This window comes from Babylonia areolata, chromosome 18 (assembly GCF_041734735.1).
Source record: "Babylonia areolata isolate BAREFJ2019XMU chromosome 18, ASM4173473v1, whole genome shotgun sequence".
NCBI lineage: Eukaryota > Metazoa > Mollusca > Gastropoda > Neogastropoda > Buccinidae > Babylonia > Babylonia areolata.
In genome coordinates this window covers 12,424,539-12,442,434 of record NC_134893.1, presented here as the reverse complement: position 1 = coordinate 12,442,434, position 17,896 = coordinate 12,424,539, and the positions used below count along the sequence as shown (strand labels likewise).

General features: G+C 40.0%; 1 protein-coding gene across 2 annotated transcripts in view; it reads right to left on the bottom strand.

The window, feature by feature from the left end:
• The window catches only part of LOC143292455 (uncharacterized), a 193,297-nt gene that overhangs the window by 74,735 nt on the left and 100,666 nt on the right, over positions 1-17,896 (bottom strand). For both annotated transcript variants that reach the window (XR_013056651.1, XM_076602746.1), the window contains exons 35-45: positions 17,342-17,475; positions 14,669-14,887; positions 14,023-14,253; positions 11,021-11,151; positions 9,096-9,295; positions 8,125-8,252; positions 4,904-5,014; positions 4,118-4,264; positions 3,639-3,792; positions 2,693-2,896; positions 167-423 (exon numbers count right to left, since the gene is read on the bottom strand). Coding sequence is in view for 1 of the 2 variants with exons in the window: in XM_076602746.1 (XP_076458861.1) it covers positions 167-423; positions 2,693-2,896; positions 3,639-3,792; positions 4,118-4,264; positions 4,904-5,014; positions 8,125-8,252; positions 9,096-9,295; positions 11,021-11,151; positions 14,023-14,253; positions 14,669-14,887; positions 17,342-17,475 (1,916 nt within the window). In the remaining variant the exon portion in view is untranslated. The remainder of the gene's footprint in view (positions 1-166; positions 424-2,692; positions 2,897-3,638; positions 3,793-4,117; positions 4,265-4,903; positions 5,015-8,124; positions 8,253-9,095; positions 9,296-11,020; positions 11,152-14,022; positions 14,254-14,668; positions 14,888-17,341; positions 17,476-17,896) is intronic.

The following is a 17,896-nucleotide window of genomic DNA, read 5'->3' as shown; positions in this document are numbered from 1 at the left end:
AGACATGTAAGCCTGTGGAATTTTTTTTTTCATTGAGTTTATTTGGCCAAAATACTGAAGATCCATAGCAGCTGGCACCTCTGGAGACAGAGGCAGACAAAGAATTGTTAATTTCTATTCAGAGAGAGAGAGAGGGGGGGGGGGGGGGGGGGGAGAAATAATTCACCTGAATTTTGGCTGTCACAACTTGTTAGACCAGCAGCACAACCATGTGCTTTCGCAGTGCTTGGAGAAAGAAGCCGAGACCACAAATTGTCTGACAGTCGGTAGGGACTCCATCGTGCGACTAAACTGTCCTGCTTCACTGGGTCTTGGGGACTCTCAAACATTGCCAGTGTGTCAGTGAAAGTCAGTGCAGCCTGCCATATGTAGAGCTGGGAGATGTAGCCAGAGAAATTGCCACCAATGTAAATGAACACTGATCTGGAAAAAGAAACAAAGGATAACATTTTAAAAGCAAGACACAAAGCCTTTGCGATTCACATGTGATTCCTGCTGGTTGAAACACTGAAAACACAAGTGATGAGGGTGATGGAGGTACCAGTACTTACATACATACATAATATTTCTGCTCACCATGACACTTGACTATACAGTCCAATTATCACTTTCAGTGCTCTGGATAGAAACCAAATGCTGGCCCAAAGTCACAGAATGATATGCCTCTGATGACGTGCAAACCTACATACATTCCAAGTCATCAGTCTGTGATGCTCACCACTTTTCCATGGCAGTTGGCAACACCATCTCATAACTTCTTTCAGTCAGAATCATTTCAGGTTTTTGGTGATCTCACTTCCTGTCAGTGGGTGGGTGGATGGAAATAACCAACCCAGAGTGAAAATTTACGAGGAAGATCACCTGAAACCTATAATACTTTTGTAATGAACAACTTCTGCACAATGAAATTTTATCACAATCACCCAAAACCTAAAATACTTCTGTAATGAATAGTTTCTATACTCTGAAAGTTTATCAATGTCATATCCATTATTTTTCCTCTCAACTTCAGTTACAGTGACTTGTTTTTGGCATTGCAGTCTCATTTTCACCAGACATACACAGGTGTATGAAAACCCAATATATAATACTTCATTATGTTATTTACAAATTATTGTTTAAGTAACAAAGAAGACACACGCAAACTGTACCTAATTATTGTCACCATGAACTATACTTATACATTCTACATTAATATAGATATAAAAAAATATATCCAAAATAAATGGTCACTGAAGTGGTTGATCATTTTATCAAGTCAAAACACAAGTTTCACTCCAAGAAAGTCCACTCAACTCACAGGAACCATCCCACATTTCCAGCTGAAGAGAGAGGGACACTGACACTGACACTGACACAGGTTTAATTGTGAAGGCCACCGGCCCATACACAAAGGGGTGGGGGATACAAAGGGGCAATTCGATCGCTCTTCACACACACACACACACACACACACACACACACAAAAAGGTGTACACTACATGAGTAACCGATAACTGGATGAAATATACATAGCATGTTCGTACTCATCATGTTTATAGTTATACTAATTCATTCATTGTGTAAATTCGTCTCTAAATTTTAAGGCGTAATAAGTGTACATAGCAAGATTTCTCTGGGAGGTAACACATGGGGTTTGTAGAATAGGAAACAATGTATTGGCATTGATATTTATGAAATCTGTAATATATTTCTGGCAGATATGACCATATTTAGGACACACAAAAATGAAATGGTATTCATCTTCCAGGGTGCCCAGACAAAACGGGCAGAAATGGTTTACATCTGCGCTGAAGAGAGAGGGAGAGAGAGAGAGAGAGAGAGAAAGAGAGAGAGAGAGAGAGAGATGCACCAGGAAGCACCAAAGAGAAATCAATACCAAAAACATCGCTGACACCTGACTCAACGCAAAATTGACAAAGAAAGTCCCAGTCTGCAGCTGATCCACACAACTAAACATCAAACAGCCCTTCACCGTTGACTCTCCTCTCCTCGCTGACCTCTTTCACCTCCAGTCACTCACTTCAAAGCCATCTTTATCCACACATTCCACCCTTCTCCCATCTTCAGCCAATCACATTACGAACTGTCTCCATCATTACAATAAAAACTGATACGCGAAGCAAAACATTTTGCTCCAGCTGACAATTTACATTCACAACCAAAACCACCAGCCGTTAAAAAGCAAAAGGTCAAGGTTAATTCAGTCATCCTCAAATATCTTAAAGCAATTGTTCTACTAAATGTTGGTTTTTCATTAAACAAACAAAACAAAAAAGAAAAAAACAAAAAAGAAAAAAAAAAGAACATACTATCTATAAAACAAGAAACGAGGTTTACACTACCTAGCACTAATAACTGAAAAGTAAGTGAATATCTTATTACATTGTTTAACCTAATTCACACTCAAATCAACAATAATGATTAAATTCCAACTGCTCTGCAGTCAACCCATGCACATTCCAAGTTTCCACCCAGCAAAAATATTAATGTGTCATCTGTGACAATTAAGATCAATAAGAACCTAAAATATGTCTGTAATGATTAGTTTCTGCAGAGTTAATTTTTACTCAGAAAATCATCACAAAACATTTTTTTTCTGTAATGAATACTTCCGGTCTTTTATAAACATTTATATTCATGCTGTTAGTCTTCAGTGAGCTGATTTTACTGACTGAGCTATTATACTTACTCATGCAGAGAAGGAAATGTTGCATTTGTTGTACTGGTAGACCGAAGGATTCCACTCAGGTAAATGTTGTAATTACCATCGTTGTTCCAAGTCACAGTAACCTGGTTCCATTCTTTCATGGAATATTCAGTGTCCATAGGCACAGGATCTTCACTGCCAAATGTCACACTGTCCTTGTCCATGGAAAGAACTGCTGTGCCATCGCTGAAACACATTTTCAAAGGAAAGTTAAGACATATCAATATTTCATGCATGCATGTATTTCCTTTAAAAATGTTCAACTGTCTAGTCTGTCTGAAAGAACAATTTTGCACACGTGTGTGTGTGAGTGAGTGTGTGTGTGTTGTGTGTGTGTGTGTGCGCGCGTGTGTGTGTGTGCGTGCATACATGTGTATGTTTCTCTCTTGCTGACTCCAAAACAACCTTGTTTATTTTCTAACAATGATCAGAGTAATGACACTCTGCATCTGTTCCTCAAGTAAGGACCTCTCCCTGCAGACACTAAAGTTGTAAGTGTTGTAATCCATAATGACGGGCGCAACAGCCGAGTGGTTAAAACGTTGGACTGTCAATCTGAGGGTCCCGGGTTCGAATCACGGTGATGGCACCTGGTGGGTAAAGGGTGGAGATTTTTACGATCTCCCAGGTCAACATATGTGCAGACCTGCTAGTGCCTGAACCCCCTTCGTGTGTATATGCAAGCAGAAGATCAAATACACACGTTAAAGATCCTGTAATCCATGTCAGCGTTTGGTGGGTTATGGAAACAAGAACATACCCAGCATGCACACCCCCAAAAATGGAGTATGGCTGCCTACATGGCGGGGTAAAAACAGTCATACATGCAAAAGCCCACTCGTGTGCATACGAGTGAATGCAGAAGAAGAAGAAGAAGAAGTAATCCATAATATCTATTGTATTTCAAGGACAACGTGCCAGTACTCACCTCAGTTTGAGCTGAACAACTGCATCTTCTGTGTCATCAAGTGGAGCTACCCAGAACACAACTGACAGACTGGACCCGGTCAGATTGAATGGTTGGTAAGAGCGAATGGCATGTCCAGGCTTCGTGAAAAAGATGTCAAAGTTGTTGGACATATCTGAAATACAGGACGCCAGTCAACAAGTTACATGCACATACATGCATAACTGTATGTGTGTGATGTGTGTTAAATCACACGGACAGACAGACACACACACACACACACACACACACATATATATATGATGGAGTCTCTCGTTGGACAGATGAGTAGGCATGCAGGCTTATCTGTCGGTGTGTGTACTCATATGGGAGAAGAGGCCACATATCTCTCTCTATATACATACATGTACATACATACAGTGTGCACAACATACACCTAAACAAGCATGTAAATTCACAAACAGCAACAGTCAGATCTGCAGTTCTGGCAGGCAGATTACCTTTGCATGCTGAACCAATTTTCTGCTGACCAATACCACACAGACAAATGGGCTCATCATCCTCCACAATGCATGTGGCTTCAGCAGGGCAGCTGAAAGTGTCACAGGGGTTTGCCTTTGTACTGCAGTTTTGTCCACTATAGCCCTCTGTAACAAACAATGAAAAAAAAAGTAGTTTTCATTAGCTTCAAACTTAGATGAAAACTGAGGCAAACTGTGACTGTAGTGCATCCTTCAAAACTGTTACAGTTTTCTGTTCTCCAATCTCTTCTCAAACAAGGCAAATACAGATTGTATGATTTCAAGAAACTCAACAGAATTCTAACTTAAAATGCATACTTATTGCATGTATTGACTTCAGCAACAAAAAACAATAACAAAAAAAAAAAAAAAGAAATTATACAGAATTCTACCCCTGAAAATGGAGTATGGTTGCCTATATGGCCAGGTAAAAACGGTCATGCACGTAAAAGGCTACATGTGTATATACAAGTGAACATGGGAGTTGCTGCCCACTAATGAAAAAGAAGGAGATACAGAATCCTCACTTAAAATGCATACTTAACGCAAGTTGGATGTACTGATTTCAACAAAAAAACACATATCTATGTGCATTGGAAACATTTTAATTTTTGTCAAATATTCTTTTAACTATTTATCCATACTCAATGACCAAAGTATCAACCACACAGATAAACATTGATGAAAACTGTATAATGAAAACATGAAAGAAATTGCAAAAGATATATAAAACACATACAGCTGTACATGTCAAAGAGCACTTACCAGCACACTGACAAGTGTACCCAAGTTCCTCAGGGATACATGTTCCATGGTTCTCACAGGGGTCATCACTGCAGCTGTTGTCAATCAGATTACAGGAGCTTCCATCGTAATCTGTTACATATAATTATTGAATTTAAAAAAAAAAAGAAAAAAAAAAGACAATGCTGAACAGATCATCTTGCAACAGGACATTTTTTTTTTATCCCACATTTTTGTGACCTCAATCTTTGAACTCTAACCTTTAGTTGAAATTTGTTCTCTCATCAAACCAATCACAGGTCGCAGTTTGACAAAACTGGATGAAAAAAACCCAAGCTCCATGTTCTTTCTACAGTTTGTTTGTATCATGCCATGTCATGACTTTGAACTTTGACCAACTGCTACAGCAAGTTTGAAGATCACCGTATGCAAGATGATATTCATTATACCTCAAAGCTTTACCTACTAATTCGATATGCAATAGAATGAACTTGACCACTGACCACATCTTGGAAATAGGATCATGCTATCAGCATTGCCAGTCATTGTACCAATTGGTTTTAAGACATGAATTCTATAAGATTGATTCATTTATTCTTTTTCCCCCCTTTTTTCTTTTAGTGCTACCTTAACCTCGTTATCCACAAATATCACCTTATAAAGTTTCATTTTAGTCATCACTTGCAGAAACTGGGAAGTGGAGTAGTGGAAAGAGGGTTACAAGCACAAAGTGATCAACTATATTACGATGTGTTCCAAATTTTCCTATCAATCTGCCCATGAGAAATCTGTTGTGACAAAAGAGTACTACAATATAATACAATACAGTACGATGCAATGCAATACAATACAACAGCTGCCAATAACAATGTTTCTCTCATGACTGTTGGTACAAAACTTTCAACTGTAAGTGGCTGGATCCAAAAGGGACATATGTAGTGCCAGCATATTTGACTCATCAGCAACAGCTGCCAATAACAATGTTTCTCTCATGACTGTTGGTACATAACTTTCAACTGAAAGTGGCTGGATCCAAAACGGACATATGTAGTGCCAGCATATTTGACTCATCAGCATTCAGCTGACGTCCTCTTGGGTCATGTAAGCATGGAGATGAACAGTGCACCTTGTGTGCCAACAACAGTCTGCAAACTAAGTATTTTCAAGTTTCTTTAAAAGTCTGAATGCTACTTCATGATCGTTAAACATAACACAAATCATACATGTACTTGGGGTACACTATATGATGGTAAAATTTGAAAAATGAAAATAACTTCCTAAATAGTTACAATGGATGCAGTCACTGGTGTAGTGAAAAATCTGTTGTTTGCTTAGAGCAAAACACAGGATGAGTACAGCAGAACAGGTTAAATGATATCACTGATATAAAAGATGCGGAAGATAAAATGTTTCCAGAAATAAGTTGAACATTTGATGAACTCACATTTCACTGTGTCAGTTCATGCACAAGGGGTAAGAAAACAGTTCATGCACAAGGGGTAAGAAAACAGTTCATAGACAAGGGCTAAGAAAACAGTTCATGCACAAGGGCTAAGAAAACAGTTCATGCACAAGGGGTAAGAAAACAGTTCATGCACAAGGGGTAAGAAAACAGTTCACGCACAAGGGTTAAGAAAACAGTTCACGCACAAGGGTAAGAAAACAATTCACGCACAAGGGGTAAGAAAACAGTTCACGCACAAGGGTAAGAAAACAGTTCACGCACAAGGGTAAGAAAACAGTTCATGCACAAGGGGTAAGAAAACAGTTCATGCACAAGGGGTAAGAAAACAGTTCATGCACAAGGGGTAAGAAAACAGTTCATGCACAAGGGGTAAGAAAACAGTTCACGCACAAGGGGTAAGAAAACAGTTCACGCACAAGGGGTAAGAAAACAGTTCACGCACAAGGGGTAAGAAAACAGTTCACGCACAAGGGCTAAGAAAACAGTTCATGCACAAGGGGTAAGAAAACAGTTCATGCACAAGGGGTAAGAAAACAGTTCACACACAAGGGCTAAGAAAACAGTTCATGCACAAGGGGTAAGAAAACAGTTCATGCACAAGGGGTAAGAAAACAGTTCATGCACAAGGGGTAAGAAAACAGTTCACGCACAAGGGGTAAGAAAACAGTTCACGCACAAGGGGTAAGAAAACAGTTCACGCACAAGGGGTAAGAAAACAGTTCATGCACAAAGGGTAAGAAAACAGTTCATGCACAAGGGGTAAGAAAACAGTTCATGCACAAGGGGTAAGAAAACAGTTCACACACAAGGGCTAAGAAAACAGTTCATGCACAAGGGGTAAGAAAACAGTTCATGCACAAGGGGTAAGAAAACAGTTCATGCACAAGGGGTAAGAAAACAGTTCATGCACAAGGGCTAAGAAAACAGTTCACGCACAAGGGGTAAGAAAACAGTTCATGCACAAAGGGTAAGAAAACAGTTCATGCACAAGGGGTAAGAAAACAGTTCACGCACATGGGGTAAGAAAACAGTTCATGCACAAGGGCTAAGAAAACAACAACAGACAAATGAATGAGGAGGTGAGAGATGATGGGAGTGGTTGGGGATGAGACAGTATGGCGACCTCCTTTTTTAAAATGGAGGAAGGGGGAAGGTATGTAAAGGATAAGCAGTAGTCAACCTCTTCTTCTTCTGCGTTCGTGGGCTGCAACTCCCAAGTGGGCTTTTACGTGTATGACCATTTTCATCCCCCCCCCCCCCACGTAGGCAGCCATACTCTGCTTTCGGGGGTGTGCATGCTGGGTATGTTCTTGTGTTTCCATAACCCACTGAACACTGACATGGATTAAAGGATCTTTAAGGTGTGTATTTTATCTTCTGCTTGCATATACACACGAAGGAAGTTCAGGCACTAGCAGGTCTGCAATATGTTGACCTGGGAGATCGGAAAAATCTCCAACTTTTACCCACCATGCGCCGTTACCGAGATTCAAACCCAGGACCCTCAGATTGAAAGTCCAACGTTTTAACCACTAGGCTATTGCGCCTCTCTAGTAGTCAACCATGTAGGGGTAGTCAATACTTTTCAGGTCAAATACACATGTACCAGTCTAATCAGACTTTAACAAGATACTGTTTGTTCACTTCTCATGCCTGTATTCTTAAACATACTTCTCAAGTCGATGCTTCAGCTACAATTTTTTTTTTTATCAATGTAATTAAATAGAATATTTTCAAAGACTTAAACAAATATTTTTGTTCACCAAACTATACTCACAGACTGGACATTCGCAGCGAGCAGTGCCACCATCGTTCTTACAAACGCTGTCAGAGGTGCACGGATGGTAGATGTCACACAGCTGGGTGGCATTCTCGCACTGCTTGCCAAATGTTCCTGTTGTACAACTGTTGAAAGAAAGAAATGGGGTTGGGGGAAGGGGGAAGTGTAAAGCATGGTAACTGTCAGCATCTGTCACCCCACAACTTTCAATGCTCAATTGATGCAGTAGTGTCAATTACACTTACATAAACTTTTTTTTTTTTTTTTTTTGCTGTTTTAAAAAATGGAGGGGTGCAGCCGCCTTCTACATTTGACAGTATCTAAGTATAATATGAACACTGTGCTGATTCAAAGTACATTCAACACATTTCACCAACAACTTCTCACCTGCCTTTGGCATGAATTCATGAAGTGGGTTCTAAGGCTGAACCAGTGGGAGATGAATGTGTGGGGGCATGGGCACATGATTGGAAAGGTTACTGAGGAACAATTAAAAGCATAGCTAACGTGTACTATGTCAAAAGTGTCAGAAGTAATATTTCTCTGCTCGTTTAGTATTGATGGATGCAGGCAATTGCAATTAAAAGTTTTCATCACCAACCTCTTCACACATCCAGATACTTATAGAGAACTTTCACTGTACGCACGCGCACACACACACACATACACACACCTGTGTGTGTGTGGTGTGTGTGTGGTGTGTGTGTGTGTGTGTGTGTGTGTGTGTGTGTGTGTGCGTGCTTGTGTGTGCTTGTGCATGTGTGTGTGAGTGTGCGTGTGTGTGTGTGTGTTGCAATGTTTATGTAAATAATTGTGTATTGATGTGTGTATGTAAGTGCTTCTGTGAATGTTCTGTGTTGATTCGACTCATCATGAAATGCTACAAACAAAAGGATTTCTTAAGAAAAATGTCATTTCCGTAACTAGTGCAGCCAAAACAATTCAAAACAGTCTTGTTTTTCACTCACTTGCAGAAGTAGTCATCTTGAAGGCTCAGGCATGCGCCATCGTTTTTGCAGGGGTCAGGGTCACAGTAGTCAGTCAGTCTTTCGCAGTTGTCACCTGTCCATCCATCTTGGCATGTGCAAGTGTAATTACCAGGTGTGGCACTCTCCTCACAGGTGCCATTATGTTGGCACGGAAATGACAGGCACTCGTTGATGTTGGACTAGGGAACAAAGAGAACAACATTCTGGAAAAAAACATCTCATGAACAGGTTTGATGCTTCCTTCTCTTATAAACAATCCCACAAACAGCAAAGCAGCCTAGAGTTGTAACATGGCCAAGAGGACTGGGTATTCGTTAAGTTGTGGTGTACAATTTTACAGATGATCAATGACAATGAAAATGTTAAAGGATAATACTAAGAATGCTTGGTAAAACGATGAACAATGAAGTTGTTGCTTTTTTTAATTATTACAAAAAGTGTAATGCCACAAAATGATAAATGCACACATAACATCTGTTCCAACAAGCTTGATAGTCATTCAACAGAAAATGGGTGTCACACAGGACTGATTTCAACCCTCTGCCGTAATTCAATTAAAGGTTGGAAACAATTATTAAGTTTACAAGATTTTGATTTTTCATCCACAAACTGTCAGTTAAATGAGTTACAGATCTACAAGAGGTAGTGTTGACTGCAAGAAAAAAAACATAGAGTAGGTGTATATACAGCGAAAAGCTTAGAGCAATTGTTTTGTGGCCTTCAGGTGATTCAACCTCCTTGTTTCTTGACCAACTCTGTTTACAATATATTCATTTCAAATTTCAAATTTTTATTTTTATTTTTTTATTTATTTTATTTTTTTCTCAAGGCCTGACTAAGCGTGTTGGGTTACGCTGCTGGTCAGGCATCTGCTTGGCAGATGTGGTGTAGCGTATACGGTTTTGTCTGAACGCAGTGACGCCTCCTTGAGCTACTGAAACTGAAACTCATTTCAAAGTTAAGAAGTAGCTTTTTTTTTTTTTTTTTTAAGATCAAAATTTATCCTGCATGTTCTGTAGCCTGTCTTGTGTGAAGAGTCCACTGCTCTGCAAGGAAAACTTCACACGAAAGCTTGGTAGGTTTGAACACTTAATCATTCCAAAAGGCAACAGAACTGACTTGTGAATGTGTCAGTTGATGCAGTGCTGACAGTTTGTTCCATGTGTGTGTGTGTCACTGTCAGTGTATGTATTTCATGGTAAAATGATTATTCCTTGTTGTCAAGGGATGCGCTTTGAAATGTGTACACACTGAGAAATAATGTATGATGATAGTTCTCTAACAGTGGGTTAATTTCCTAGGTGCTTGGTATGTTCAGATCTATTTCAGTACTAGTTTTGTATTGGGTACATGGGACAATCTTTATGCAATGTACAGGTTAATAATGTGCACAGTGTGGTAGCTGATGGGCTGAGAACATTCAATATCACTAAATGTGAAAAGACGTTAAACTAGAGAAAGATGGGCTGGGAAGAGTACTGTTTCAGCTATTTCATGGTTGAATGAACACCACTTTGTGGACTGCATACTGGCTACTTGTCATGGCTAAGTGTTTAATTATCTGAGCCCTTGAATGGGCAGAGTAGGGTTGAAGCCAGTATTATCAGACAAAGGCTTCACCCTTGTGCCCCTGTTGTTGCAGATTAGCAATCTTACCAACTACCTTCTTATGAACTTTCTTACCATCCTATGTACACGAGTGGGCTTTTACATGTATGACCATTTTTTACCCCTGCTGTGTAGGCAACTATACTCCGTTTTCGGGGGTATAATTCTGATGCATTTTTACAAGCTAAACTATATCTTTTTCTTGTTTTCTTATTCATCGATATACCTAAGAGTAAGAACTTGTGTCCATTTATGCACAATATAGAAGTAGAGAGCTACCAAAAAGCTAAGCACACCTCACAGTCCTTTCCAGTGAAGCCAACTTTACAAATGCATTTGCAGTCCAACAGAAGGTCTTGGTAATCTTCAGTGTTGGTGGCATTACAGCTACCTGGGCAGTCATCAGTGTTGTTCTCACACTTTTTTCCTGGAAGGAAAACAAAAAATGCAAAAATAAAAGACATGTAAAACAAGAAAACACAGATTGTAAAGTGTATAATCTTGAAACAGGACACCTTCAATCAACAATGTTGTGATTTTGACCTTTCCACTCAACCTTTCCTTTCCACTCAACCTTTACTTTCGGAAATATTCATATTCTGGACATAACCAATTATCATATCAACTGGTTGAAAAGCCCAAGCTTTAGCATACTTCTACATGGCTTTTTTCCATTATGCCTTGTTATGAACTTTAATGCAGACCCCTCATCTATATGCTCAAAAGTGTTTTTGTTCTCAGCATGACCAACAAGACCATTAGACGGGCGCAACAGCCGAGTGGTTAAAGTGTTAGACTTTCAATTTGAGGGTCCTGGGTTTGAATCTCGGTAACGGCGCCTGGTGGGTAAAGGGTGAAAATATTTCTGATCTCCCAGGTCAAGATATGTGCAGGCCTGCTAGTGCCTGAACCCCCTTCGTGTGTATATGCACACTGAAGATAAAACACAAACGTTAAAGATCCAGTAATTCATGTCAAAGATCCGGTAATCCATGTCCGCATTCGGTGGGTTATGGAAACAAGAACATACTCAGCATGCACATCCCTGAAAATAGAGTATGGCTGCCTACACAGTGGGGTAAAAACGATCATACACATGAAAAAATGAATGAACGTGGGGGTTGCAGCCTACGAACGAAGAATAAGAAGAAGAAGAAGATAAACCATTAAACTCTGACGTGGATGGCAGAATCTGTTACATGCAAATCTTCTGTTGGTATATGCACACATATGACATTCATACACTAACAGGTAGGTGTGTCCATCTGCTGAACTGGGAGTTTGCAAAAAATGTCCATCCTCCACCCACCAGACTTTGCCAGGATTGAACCAAGGACCTCAAGACCAAACGTTTAATGCAGAATGCACTGAATGAGCAAAAACTGTTTTGCCAAAACAGAAACAGTGAACTTTTCGCTCCCAGCAATACATTATGTTGTATGGTTTTGCACTGAATACTGAAAACGCTTCCATGAGGGCAAGAATATCAGTATCAGTATCAGTAGCTCAAGGAGGCGTTACTGCGTTCGATCAAATCCATATACGCTACACCACATCTGCCAAGCAGATGCCTGACCAGCAGCGTAACCCAACGCGCTTAGTCAGGCCTTGAGAAAAAAATAAATAAATAAATAAATAAATAAATAAAATAAAATGAAAAATAAAAACAAATAACAATAAAAATAAATAAAATAAAATAAATAAAGAATTAGCACTACAAAGTCTCCCGAAGACGGCCCTCCAGCGCACTGACAAAAACACATGAGAAGCTCTGGCCTGTGATCGCACAGCATGGTGCAGCCGAGTCCGGTCTGGTGTCGCTGCTTATGAGGAGCAGAGGATCGGCAATGCCATTCTGAAACGCCAACAATGGAAGGAGAAGGCACTTGGATACACCTGGAGAGCACCAGCTGCACCCATGTGCTCAGCAGCACAGACAGTTCAGAACCAGGACTGGACTTATTAGCCACTGATGGACCCCACACATGCATAACAGATACCCACCGAACATGCAGTTTCACAGATATGAAAGCACAGTCAAATACATATAAACGTACATGAGCTCCAACACACACACACACACCACACACATTATATGTGTATATGTGAATGTGTGTCTTCATGTTTTACATCTATTTGCTTATTTATCATCATTGTTATTTTTTTTTTTTTTTTTTTTTACATTATAGTTATTATTATTTATTTATTTATTTGTGTAAGCTTATCTATTATTTATTCACCTTTTTTTTTTCCTCAAGGCCTGACTAAGCGCGTTGGGTTACGCTGCTGGTCAGGCATCTGCTTGGCAGATGTGGTGTAGCGTATATGGATTTGTCCGAACGCAGTGACGCCTCCTTGAGCTACTGAAACTGAAACTGATGGACCCACCCAGTGTGAAGCTCATGCTCATATTCACGTTCAAAGGAGAAACAACAAGGATCAAGCACCGTCTACTTCGTTAATTCAAAGTGAACTATTTCTCATGATAACATGCTTGACCAGACAGTATCCACGCAGAACAGATTTATCATATTTCTAGCCAATTAGGTAGCAAGAGAGAAACATTTTCGCTGGTGGAAAAAATCTCCAAAAACAAAAAAACCTCTTTCACCCCCCAAATCAATCTTCACGCTGTTTCTGTCTTTATAACAGCCAGCAGCATATTACTGAGATATCATTTCACAGAAACAGTGCACCATCATTCCTGCACTTACCTTCTTCTTCTTCTTCTTCTTCTTCCACGTTCGTGGGCTGCAACTCCCACGTTCACTCGTATGCACACGAGTGGGATTTTACGTGTATGACCGTTTTTACCCCGCCATGTAGGCAGCCATACTCCGCTTTTGGGGGTGTGCATGCTGGGTATGTTCCTGTTTCCATAACCCACCGAATGCTGACATGGATTACAGGATCTTTAACGTGCGTATTTGATCTTCTGCTTGCATATACACACGAAGGGTATGCACACGAGTGGGATTTTACGTGTATGACCGTTTTTACCCCGCCATGTAGGCAGCCATACTCCGCTTTTGGGGGTGTGCATGCTGGGTATGTTCCTGTTTCCATAACCCACCGAATGCTGACATGGATTACAGGATCTTTAACGTGCGTATTTGATCTTCTGCTTGCATATACACACGAAGGGGGTTCAGGCACTAGCAGGTCTGCACATATGTTGACCTGGGAAATCGTAAAAACATCCACCCTTAACCCACCAGGCGCCGTCACCGTGATTCGAACCCGGGACCCTCAGATTCAAAGTCCAACGCTTTAACCACTCGGCTATTGCTGCACTTACCTTCAAATCCAGGATCACATACGCAAGTGTAGTTATTGACCAGATCATCACATCGTCCATTGACACAGGGGTTGGGACTGCAGTCATCAATGTCATGCTGACAGCGAGACCCACTATATCCCTGCTGACACTGGCAGCTGACAATCCCTGGGCTGTCTTCAGCACATGCACCATCGTGTTGACAGGTACTGTTGTCACAGACAGGTATCTTTTCACAGCCACCATCTGCCCCTGCAGGAGAGAACAGAAAGACACTGTGTGAATACTGTTGTTTGCACAGCTGGTAAGTGTGTGTGTGTGTGTGTGTGTGTGTGTGTGTGTGTGCGTGTGTGTAAGTGTGTGTGTGTGTGTGTGTGTGTGTGTGTGTGTGTGTGTGTGTGTGTGTGTGTGAAAAGTGTTATTTGCACAGCTGATAAATGTGTGTGTGTGCATGTGCGTGCGTGTGTGTGTGTGTGTGCAAACATCCAGAAACAGTACCTATCACCTACAGCATAAGATAGAAAAAGTTAAATGTAAGGCATGCAATATATAACTCTTAAGTAAAACAAAAAATAAATTGATTTTACACGCACACACACACACACACACATACACACATACACACAACAACAACAACAACAACAACAAAAGGTTCCGTTAAACTTACCAATCCGGTACGGATGTTCACAGACACAGACAGCAGAGGATGCGTTGTAGTCATTGTAACACATGCCATTGTCACAAACACCTGGCTTCTCACAAAAGTCTGGTTTAACTTCACAGTGGTCATCACTGCTGCCATCCTCGCAGGTGCATGTGTACTCATTGGTACCGCTCACACACGTTCCACCATAGAGACAACCCTGGGGGTTCTCCTCACACTCATCTGAATGGAAGAAAAACCATAAGGAGTAATGAGACCAAATAAGACAAAATTAGACACTAACCTATATTTTATTGTGCATTCTGAACAAGAATAAAAACTTCTCTCCCCCTAAAATAGAAATCATTTCAACACTTGCACCAGTGAACAAACATTATCTTATCTTTTTGTCTCTGTTTCTGTCACACACACACACACACACAAACACACACACACACACACACAAAGTGTAGTATATGCTACTTGATATTATGAATCAAATATCAAATCTTTGAGAGCTTTTTACTATAGTGAATCTGTTCATTTATTTGGATTTTAAAAGTTTTGGGGTATTGAAATAAAAAACACTACACAACTGTGTGTATATGGAAACAAATAGGAAACCAGTTTATATAAACTCTCCAATCAGTTGTGCATGTTATAGGCTAAAGCTGCTGAAAATGATTATTGACTGACTGCTACAAAAATCATATGAAATGCTGTATGAACTGGACTTTTAAGGTAAAAAGAACTGGGTATCAAATGTACTAGTATGCGTCTGAAAACTTGGGTTTGTGTATGCTAGGGGCTTTCAGTGAGCAGGGTTGGGCAATGTCTTTCTGCAAGCTGATGGCCAAGACATGATCAAATGTAGATGGCAAAATCGGGATGATCATACTCATATGATACACACACACAGAGGTTATGTTTCTACTCATTTAGTGGAGTGTCATCTTTTGTTGTATATGGACAGACATTTTAGATTCATTTTGCCAATATTTAGATTTGGTATGTCCAACATCAACACCCGTAGGCATACACGAGTGGACCTTTACGTGTATGACTGCTTTTACCCCGCCATGTAGGCAGCCATACTCCGTTTTCGTGGGTGTGCATGCTGGGTATGTTCTTGTTTCCATAACCCACCGAACGCTGACATGGATTACAGGATCTTTAACGTTCGTATTTGATCTTCTGCTTGCATATACACACGAAGGGGGTTCAGGCACTAGCAGGTCTGCACATATGTTGACCTGGGAGATCGTAAAAATCTCCACCCTTTACCCACCAGGCGCCATCACCGTGATTCGAACCCAGGACCCTCAGATTGACAGTCCAACGCTTTAACCACTTGGCTATTGCGCCCGTCATACATAACTGAGTGTCCATTTTGTCTAAAGAATCCACTGAAGATTAAGTTGAATTTGTTTTCAACTGTCCCATTTTGAGTGATCTTCATGTGAAATTTATCTCATTTCCCTTTTTATTTTAATTCAGGTTGCTTATGGCATCCAAAGATAGTGGCTAGTAATTTTGAATCATACTGATATCAATATTTTCAGTCAAGAGAGATAGTTATGATGTAATTGAAAGCAATAGTTCTGGTGACATTATAAAATGTTGTTATGACCCCATGTCCACATGGGGCTATGGCCGTCACCAGCAATCAGCTGAATCTGAGTCTTTCTCTTTCTCTTTCACAGAGGATCAAGTATGTAGACAACCAGAACCACAGCCACTGCTACAAACATGCATGAAAGAGGTGACATCTAAAGCCATTATCTATTAATGTTTGAAGCCAGTCTCTGATAGAACCATTTGCATCAATGGCTGCAATAAGTATTCTCTAATATTATGAAAGACTATTTCTGTTCAATTTTTTTATTTTAACAACACATTTTCCTTCATGGAAACAATGCTACTACATCTTTTTATTGGTTCAGAGTAAAATCTTAAACTGAACACAAGCACAAAAAAAAGAAGAAGAAAAACAGTAACTCAGGCTAACGTGTGAGTAGATAATGAAAGCCAAATATTGAAACCATGAGAGACTGTTTTTCATGACAAAAGAGTAAAAGTTAGTTTCTGAGATAAGTGTTAATATCCATGGATAATCCCTCAAAATGTTCTTTCATTCTTTTCAGTAATATGTTATAAAACAATTTGTCAGTTATTATTATGACAAAAAGGATGCACAACTGACAAGGCATTATGGCATGTGAGCACATGTATTTATGCAAAGAATGACATATTTACATATACACGGACACGCATACATAGGTACATAAACACAAACACAGAGACAGACACACACACACACTCACACACACACACACAGACGCACACACACGCACACACACACATGTACATAAACACACAAACAAAGAATGACATATTTACATATACACTGACATACACAGATAGATACATAAACACACACACACAACACACACACACATGTACATAAACACACAAACATAGAATGACATATTTACATATATACTGACATGCACAGCTAGATACATAAACACACATACACAACACACACACACACACACACACACACATGTACATAAACACACAAACACAGAATGACATATTTACATATACACTGCCACACACACATAGGTACATAAATACACACACACACACACACACACACGTACATAAACATACAAACAAACACTCTTTACTCACTGATGTCAATTTCACAACGATCCCCTGTGAAGCCTGGTGGACAGATACAAGTGGCTCGAACCCCATTCCCACTGTCTTCGCACGTTGCACCGTTCTCACACGCATCGGAACACACGTTCAGATCGGGCTCACACCTTGATGAACAGAACATTCGAAGTAAAGTTTCAAAAAGAATTTTACATCAGCACAGCTTTCAAATGCTGCAGGACTAACGAAACACACACACACACACACACACACACACACACACACACACACACACACACACACACACACCAATAAACACATATGTGCACACACCTACATATGATTTGTTTTAAGACAAAATATGTCAGTAATGTTTCTTGCATCTGTGGTGCTCACTTAACAGCCGATCATATACCAACTTGTGATATGTTAAAGTCTCACATCCCTGTACTGAAATCATCTTCAGTGTTGACGATCTTCAGCAGTCCATTGCTAATGTATGACTTTTTCAACTCCTTGTTAAATAGTCCAGTTGATTCACTGTTATAGTTGTTAGTTTTTCATTAGAAATGTTTTATACTGTTATGC